We start from the raw sequence: 9,365 nt of genomic DNA, 5'->3' as shown, positions 1-9,365 counted from the left end.
ATGCTCTCTGTTCACTCTGCTTGTACTGTATTATCATGAGGAGACCGTTGGTGGCGGGGGGGGCTCTGAGGGGGAACAACGGCTTCTCCTCCTCCCCCCCCTCCCTCCCTCCCTCCCTCCCTTCCTCCCTGGCAGAATCCCTGAGGAGCCAGAAGGGACAGAGCGTCCTGCCCTCACTCGCTGCCCCCTCCTTTTTCGCGCGCGCGCTCGCGCTCCTTTCTCCCTCGCTTCCGGGTGGCGTTCCATTCCCTCCTCCTCCTCCTCCCCCTCCTGCTGCTGCCCGGCGAGAGCGCGCCTCTGTCCCGCTTTTGTCCCTCGCCGCGCTCCGTAGCGCCGAGTGCTCTCCCGGCTTTGGCTGCTGCTGCTGCTGGTTCTTTCGGGGCCCTCGTCTCAAGATGGCGGCCGCGGGGCTGGCTCTGGGCCGCGGCCGGGGCTCTGCAGCCGGGTCTTGAGGCGACCCATCGCGACGGGGCCGGGGGCTGCCCGAGGGCCACGCATGAGAGACGGAGCCATGGAGGAGGCCAGCAGGTCAGGCGGAGGAGGAGGAGGAGGAGGAGGAGAAAGGGCTTCAACAATAGGCTGCTGCTGCTGCTTCTGCAAGGGACGCTGCGTCTGCACTGCAGAAATAATGCGCTTTGACACCGCTTTTGCTGCTGCCCTGCTGGCGCCATCCTGTGCAAATCTGGGGTTTTGTACATTGGAGTGTTGGTCCCCAAACTGTGTGCCCTTTAATAAAGAGATCTTTTGGACTCCAGCCCCCAGAATCCTGAGGCTTCTGGGAGATGGGGTCCAAAATGTCTTATTAGAGGGCGCAGAGTTTGGGGGCCTCCGGGCTAGGCTCCAAAACACACACTGCAGAACTAGTCCGCCTTGAGACCGCCTTCACTGCCCTGGCTCAGTAAGAGGCTGGGCGGCCATCTGTCAATGGGGTGCTTTGATTGAGAGTTCCTGCATGGCAGGTTGGGCCGGATCAGGGCCCTTGGGTCTCTTCCAACTCTGTGATTCTATGATTCTGTAACTGTGTGAGACATTTAGCCTCCTCTGTCTGAGAGAGCTCTGGTGGTGCCAGAACAAACTACAGTTCCCAGGATTCCCTGGCATTGATCCAGGGCTGGTCAAGCAGTCTGAAAGTGGATTATTTCTGCAGTGTATTTGGACCCTAGGTCTTTGGAGAGCAGGGTTGGAATCGTTGGGTGCATCCGCATTGCAGAATTAATCCGGTTCGACACCGCTTTAGCAGCTATGTCTGAGTGCTGTGGCATTCTAGGCATTGTAGTTTTGTGAGACAGTTAGCAGCCGCCTCTGTCAGAGAGCTCTGGTGCCACAACAAACTGCGATTCCCAGGATTCCACATCATTGAGCCAAGGCAGTTAAAGTGGGGTCAGACAGGGTTATTTCTGCAGTGTGGATGCAGCCTCAGCTCGGCTGTGGAAAGCCTGACCAAGTCACACTCCCTCAGCCTCTTTGCAAAGGCAAACCTCCCTCTGAAGAAACCTGCCAAGAAAAACCCTGTGATGATGGGTCGCCGTAAGTCGGAAACGCACACAACAGCAACGGTGGCACCAGGCGTCTCTTCTGACATAGAAGGCTAAATGCTTCACCAAACTACAGATCTCAGGATTCCATAGAAAGGACTCACGGCAGTTAAAGCAGTGTCAAACTGCATTACTCTTGCAGTGCAGGTGCAGCCTTGGGTGGGAAAGCAGCAAAAGGACAGCTATTTTGAGGTTTAGATGGCAGCCTTGACTTTAGTTGTGTTGCTCGGCTGAAGTAAACCGGATCCATGGCTGACCTCCCACTCCCAATCAAGGGGAATCGCTAGTCAGGTGGTGGATCTGCATTGTAGAAATAGTGCAGTTTGACACCACTTTAAGTGATGTAGTTCCGTGTGACAGAATCCTGGGATTTGTAGTTTTTCAGGAATCTTTGGGCTTCTCTGCCAAAGAGTGCTGGTGCCTCACAAAACTGCAAATCCCAGGATTTTGTAGGATAGAGCCATGGCAATTAAAATGGTGTCAAACTGCATTATTTCGCCAGCGTAGATGCACCCTCATTTATTTTAAACAATTGACCCTCAGGTGTTTACGGGGGTAAGGGAGCGTCAGGTATGTTTGTGTTTTAGTCTGGATGAAGGGATTAAATGATTAAAATGCCAAGATGAATCCACAAATGGTGTGAGGTATCATTATTGCGTTCCTGCCCCAGACGATCCCTTCCAACCTTTTATAGCTCAGATGGGAAACAGAATTTACCTATGCAGCAGTGCATGTTTACTGGGGAGTTCAGCCAGGCACACTCAAGGAAACGCACAGAATCGTAGCTAATGTTCCTGTCATTCGGTGTGAGAGTCCCTGCAGTCTGCTGCAGCTTCAGCCCTTCTTTTCGACAGAAGGAAGTTGTGAAGACAGTATTTTTATGATACACAGGTGTTGATGCAATAGTGGGCGTATCATAGCAATTTGATTGTTGTGTGTGTGTTTGTGCGTGCATGCATGTCTTCAAGTGGCCTGTGGCCTTATGGCGACCCCACTAATTTCATAGGGTTTTCTTAGGCAAGGAATACTCAGAAGTGGTTTTGCCAGTTCCTTCCTCTGAAATACAGCTGAGTAGTTTCTTACTTTAAAAAAAGCCCTTTGGTTTAAATATATGCTTGTGCAGAATAGATTGCCTGAAGTCTGTGGACTGACTTCTGAAGTTCCAAAGTGTTTCTGAGGACCTCTGAATTTCTCTCCCATTACTAGATAAAAACAGAGTATAACCAGCCTTTGCAATTATGTTTGCTTTCACATAAAATCATGCCATCTAGGTATTTATTTTTCTTCTGAAGTTCTGCTGTTTACAGTAATTCAGCAGATATCGTTTTGCAAAATCTGTATAAAAGTTGTTAACATTTTTAGGTTCAAGTTTCCTATTGCTTCCCAAATGTACTCGCTTAAGTTGTCCTTCTAATGTTTATTGTAGGCAAGTGAGACTCTGAGTTTGGTTTACCAAATAATGAACATTTACCAAATCACTCAATTTGTTCATAATTTTGTTTAAAGGTAGTTTTAGTGAACATTGTCATATCATAATGAAATTTTGAGCATAAATTAACAATACAATTCCAGACGGGAAGAGGAAAAGGCAGAAGTCAATTTACTGTTCTATCATCCTTAAACACTGAAATATTTTAATGAATATTGGTATGCATATTTAGAATACAGTTCTGCTTTTCACTTTCAAACCCTACTTCATTTCTTAATACTGTCTTTGAAATGGGGTGGGGACATGTAAAAATAGTTCCCCCCCCCCAGAAATTGGAATGTTAGCTTTGAAAATTAATTTGTTAATGTTGAATGTTAGAAATTACAATACTGTTTCTTTCCACCAGCATTAATAATCAATACAGTTTTATTTGTTAAATTAAAATTGGTTAATTTATTGCTGAGCTGTTAGTTTTCAGAACAGACCATGAGATTTCCTAAGAATTCCCAGGAGCTTTATCATTTTTAAGTTGCTTTACTTCAACGTGGCATTTCTGTCCAGATGTACTACAAAGCCTGTAATGCAGTTATTGCTGAGAATGGCAGGAGTCTTAATAGATCTGTAAACTGTTGGGCTGGAAAAGGCTGTCCTGAGCATAATTCAATGAAGTTTTCTCATTGATTTGTATCTCTCTTTTCCTTCTGTCCCCAGTCACCCCTTGCCAACACGTGCATTTCAGTCATGCTTCAAATGCATTGTTTAATAAAGGTTAATAAGGAGTGGTGTTACATGTTGGTAGAGAATGATGAGTTTATTTCAACTAGGAGACGCTGATCCAGCTGCAGGTGCAGCAGGCATGGATTTAACAATAATTTGACTCCAAGCTAATAGCCTTAAGAAGCCCCTCAAAATCTGTGACTGAGTGAAGTGGGGAGTGGATAGAAAGTAGAACAGGAGTGAGGAAGACCAGGAGAGAAGGAAGTAAGATGGGGAGTTCAGGAAAATGTTTTCCTTAATTATCATTTGTTTAGCACTCCAGCAAGCACTAAACACACTAAAAGAACACAGAGTTGGCCCTTCATATCCCTGGGGTTTCCATTTGGGGCCCTCTAGTGCAGCAGTTCTCACCCTTTGGGGGTCAAACGACCCTTTCACAGGAGTCATGTAAGACCTTTGGAAAACACATATTTCCGATGGTCTTAAGAACTGAGACAAAAATATTTTTATGGTGGGGGTCACCATAACATGAGGAATTGTATTAAAGGGTCGTGGCATTAGGAAGGTTGAGAACCATTGCTCTAGTGGATGCCAAAAACTACAGGACCTCACGTCCTGTGGTATTTAATGGCAGTGCCCCATGGGCGCAGCCGCGGTCACATCCACATCCATTGGGGACAATCGGGCAGGACCTTACAATTTTCTTGTTTCTAGACAATGGACAAATTAGAACAATTCAGTCAGCAGAGAGCCATGTGAAACATTTCCTCCAATCCTAAATCCTCTTGTACTGAATCTGTCAGAGAGAGACACCGCCTCTTAATGATTTCTAAAAACTTAGAATGTGTTAGATGACTTCTATGAAGTCAAGCCATGTTCAGGAAAACCACTAATGAATTAATAATTTAAAGAGTTAATAGAGATTTTTTTTGAGGTCAGAATGTGACATCCAAAGTTAGGTCCCTCAAACATTATTAGTTTATTTGGCCTGAAAAGAAACCCATTATTGAGGAATCAGGATATAGTATAGTGCAAAGCAAGACTGACCCTGCCCTGCCTTTTTTTTCCCTTTGCACACTCAGTGTCCTGACCTGGTTTCCTAGACTTGTCACTCCCACACGCTGGAAAGTATTTGGATTCCAAAGTACATACATGTTTTTTAAAAAGCCATGTGACTCCTTAAAGACTAACATAAGACTGACATTTGGTTTAAGGTTTTGTGGACTTCAACCTATTTCATCCCATACGTGCACATGTTACTATTGTTATTTCCCCAACTGTCTTAATATGCACTTCCATTTCCAAAAGGCAATACGTAGCATGTCACTGCCTTGTGTGTCTTCATGTGTAACCCCTAACCTTTCTAATAATAATAAAAAAATATTTTATTTTTTCATGAAGGGTTCTGAATAGCCATTTGGGATAGAATGATTAAGCTAAAAGATTATGGTTTGCCCTAGGCAACTTTGCAAGAAATTTTGAACTAAGGACCTGCATCAAATCCTAGCATTGGTAATGTTTGCTGGAACTTAGCAGGGGGAAATTGACAACATACATGGAAATTTCAAAGCTTCAGTAGTATGGGAATATGTGGTGTTGTTTGTCTGAAATGACTGCCCTCTTTTTGGTGGAGCCCACATATAATTGCAAACTTCATGTGATCATTGCATTGCATAACTACACATTAGTGGGAATTGATCTTTAGAGATGAGAATGAAAATAACTTCATGAGTCGGATGTCTTCAGGTTTCTAGCTGACTGTCAGACTGCTGCATAACTCTTGGTAATTCCCAAGCAATTATTTTTCTTGCTTAGATAACATCCTGTTGATTCATTTATTTCTCACCAGCAGGCATTCAGGAAATGCCTCCTTTTAAAACTCTAGCAGTGTCTACAGTCAGTTCATAAATGAAGAGGGTCCATTTCAACAGTTGCAGAGAGAGGTTGGATCCACATCTACAGGATTCATATTTGAATGACTGCTAAAAAGGAAGACTGCATATCCCCCACCCCCCACCCCTGATTGGGTGAAATTTGTATTTGGCTTGGTGTAGTGAAGAATGGCTGTCTTGGTGTGATCATTCCAACTGCTTAGGCAATTCAAGTGTCAAAATACTTGCAGCCCTTCTTGTTAGTTTGGCTTGAATTAAAACCTCACACAAGGTGTAAGAATGATAATACCTTCAGGATAGGCAAGAGGTCCTAGGATATAGGGAAGAAACTGGAGAAGTGGTGATGCAGAGGCACGTTTGCTGAAGGAAAGATGCAGGGGAAGCACAGAAATTGAAAGATCGACAGACTTGGAAGAAAAGTTGGTAGGAGAAAGAAAGAAAAAGTTGGAAAGGCAGCAGGGGAAGCACAGAGGACATACAGGAGTCAGTCATGTTGGATTTCTTGGGAACTGTGGGGCTGTGCAGACTGCTCCTAAGGGGCTGCCTGCAGCTGCCTCCATTTTCATTGGATTGGGGCCGCGGCAATTGCACATCACAGCCCCGATCTGGACTTTGCAGGGTGCAAAAAAGAGCAGCAAAAAGCTATTTGTATACTCATACACACACTCCACACTGCCCAAAATGCCAGCTTCTACTGATCTTTGGATGTTGGACAACATCTAGTTTGCACCTAGAATCATAGAATTATAGATTTGGAATCAAGGGTCATATACTCCAGTCTCTTGCTAATGTTGAAACTTACACTCTGCAGAGATGATCTGGTTTGAGACCACTTTAACTCCCCTGGCTCAATTCTAGGGAACTGTAGTTTTGTGATACATTTAGCCTTTTCCGTTAGAGAGCTCTGGTACCACAATAAATGACAATTCCCAGGTTTCCCTAGCACTGAGCCAGCGCACTTAAAGCATTCTCAAACTGGATCATTTCTGCAATGTGTTTTGGACTTAAGGCATCTTTGACAGATGGCCATCCAGCCTCTGATTAAAACCTACAGTTCAGAAGTATCGACCACTTTCAAATGCAGTCTTTTCAGTTATAGAATAGTTCTGTCAAAAAAAAATATCTTAATGTTTAGCTGAAATGTCTCTTGCAGCTGGTGCCCATTGGTTTGGGGATTGCTTGCTGGAGCAGCAGCTTCATCCTTTATCTGACAGCACTTCTTTTATCTGAAAGTTACTTGCATTCCAGTATTGCAAAATTGTCTTGGTTTAAAAATGTAATTTTAATATTCTTATTCCATTTTGCACATCATGCTGGTGCTGCATCTCAAAAATATTAAACTATCTACCATTATAACATGCAACATATTTTGTATGCTTTTCATAGTTCTAACCTGTGACTGATGACATTTTTAAGTAACATCAACCTTATGTCTATGTGATCATGTAGCACTGTTATTAATACTGCCAGCTCTAGTCTTAATATTACACTTTTAATCTTGCTAAAGTGATGGTTGTCTGCATACTGGAGTAATTTGAATTGCACTAAGGTTTCTAAGCATTTTGAACTGTCTTCCGAATGCCACCCAGCAACCTTGACCCTAACCTCATCTTTAGCAGCAGTGATGTTATCAGGTGCATCTACACTAGACAGCCCCATTCTGATATGATTAGTCAGACATAATTAAGTATTTTGATTTTTTGGTTATGGCCAAATGGTTGGACATAGAGTTGCCATCTTGGTAAGGCATATGAAGCAGAGCAGCTCAGTTTTACTCTCCTGTTTTGGAAAATCCCTACTGCATCAATCTACCTTTGTGTTCTGAGAGGCCTATGTACAATGTCAATATGAGAATCAAGGATCCATCCAGTCCTGCATCATCCTTTTTCCCAATAATGACCAGCAAGCTGCTTCTGAAAGCCTGCATGTAGGTCAGAAAGGCAGCGCCTCTCTGCCCAGCAGCTGACATTCAGAGACAGTGCCACAGAACATGGATGTTTTAGTTAATTACCATAGCTAGGAGCCATTGATAGACTTATCTTTTGTGAACTAAACAAGGCTAGTGGCATCATATCTTGTGTCAGTGAATTCCATAAGCTAATTACGCATTGTGTTTCTGAAATGACCATAAATCAGATTCATTGGGTGATCCCAATGTTTAACATTCAATTCATTTCAACCATGAAAGAATTGTGCAGCAGTGCTTGCTATAGTGGCTGCCCCCAAATAGGGTGGAATTGGCTAATGCAAAAGAGCAGGCTGCTGTTGCCTAGCAGAACATGGATTCTGCCTAGTAGACACTTACTTTTGTAATAAGAAGTACTATTCTGAGATTTTGCCTGTATGATTTTGTGGGGGGCTTAATTCTTAAGCCCAATAAATCAAGTGGTTTCATTACTGTTTATGTAACTGTAAATTAGAATGCAAATTAAGAATGTGTCTATAGAATTTTTTTGCTTATACAAAACACTGTCAGTATTGCATACCAGATCGTTTTCTTATCTCTACAGTATGTCACTGGCACAGAGAGGCAGACTCTGGTTTGTCGTCTGTCATACAAATGGAACACTTGACTGTATACTATTTTGCATCTTGGATTAAGTTGGCCCACAAATTTCCTGTTAGAACAGACTAGGAGTAACTTTAATCTTTCATATTAGTAATTTCTATGGTTTGGATTTTATAATGGTGCAGTAGCAACTGATTTCCAACAAATAAATATAGATTAGGCTGAGGAGATATTGATGATGAATCTCTACTCTGCTCTTATTTCAAATTAAGTGTAGATTATTATTATTATTATTATTATTATTATTATTATTATTATTAGCATAGGGACATGTCTGCCATATAATTTATAAAAGGTTTTAGAGTTGGGCTGAGGTTAGATAACAAAGTTGATTATGTAAATTATATACTAGTCTGAGATTTGAATAACTTGTCAGACTAAAAGGTTGTTGATATACAGTTATATATATTAAATTATATATTAAGTCAGAAGCCAGTAAATGTTGTGCAGAAACATTTGATTGTAACATGACTTTTCCTATAAATGTCTAAGCCCCCTTCCATTTTAGTTTTGACATCCTATCCCCATGGCAGATTGCAATTTATCATCTTATGTGGATAGCTAATGTTGGGTGGGCATTCATGGATAAAATCAAAATTGAAGTTACCAGTTGCTGCCCATCCCCTCCTGATTTAGCTGCTGCATGGCTGAAGTGTTCTGGACCAATCCACCAAACAGTGGCCAAAGAAGCCCCTGCCACTATGTCTTAGTCTTGAGGAAGAAGCTTGCTAGTTTGTCTTTTCAAGGTTGTAATGTTATGGACATCCTGGCCCTTAGCCTGTCTACCAGTGGTTCAGCTGGGTATGACACAGTGATTATAGTCTAACCAATTCAGTGAGGCCCATCTACCTCTGTAGCTTCACATTACACTCTCATGTTATTCAAAATTAGGTAGCAAAGTTTGCAGGAGGAATTTTGTGAGCAAAAAAAAAAATAAAAAAAAATGGATGCATTTGAGCCTGTCTGTTGAATTCATCTTCAGAGGCTGGCTTGTTGTTGTTCCTAGCTGCCTTCGAGTTGACCTGAACTCATGGCAACACTGTGTACGAGATATCTCCAAGCCCTCCTATCCTCTACTGCTCAGCTTAGGTCTTGTAGCTTCAGGCGTTTGACCTCCCTGATTGAGTCTATCCATCTGGCATGGTGTCTTCCTCCCTTTGTGCTGCCTTCTGCCTTTCCTAGCATTATTGTCTTTTGAAATTATTCATTCCTTTTCATGATAT

At 42.7% G+C, this 9,365-nt stretch overlaps 1 protein-coding gene across 5 annotated transcripts in view; it reads left to right on the top strand.

The window, feature by feature from the left end:
* Positions 1–386: 386 nt before the first annotated feature.
* Positions 387–9,365, top strand: part of MAP3K4 (mitogen-activated protein kinase kinase kinase 4) — a 73,905-nt gene continuing 64,926 nt past the window's right edge. For 4 of the 5 annotated variants that reach the window (XM_089530091.1, XM_089530089.1, XM_089530088.1 and 1 more), the window contains exon 1: positions 387–528. In XM_089530091.1, the coding sequence (XP_089386217.1) occupies positions 497–528 (32 nt within the window). In that variant the 5' untranslated portion in view covers positions 387–496. The remainder of the gene's footprint in view (positions 529–9,365) is intronic. The other variant, XM_089530090.1, reaches the window with a different exon arrangement.

Source organism: Sceloporus occidentalis, unplaced genomic scaffold, assembly GCF_023333645.1.
Source record: "Sceloporus occidentalis isolate IW3139 unplaced genomic scaffold, rSceOcc1.0.p SCAF_6, whole genome shotgun sequence".
NCBI lineage: Eukaryota > Metazoa > Chordata > Lepidosauria > Squamata > Phrynosomatidae > Sceloporus > Sceloporus occidentalis.
The sequence above is the reverse complement of the archived record's forward strand: the minus strand, read 5'-3'. Positions and strand labels throughout refer to the sequence as shown.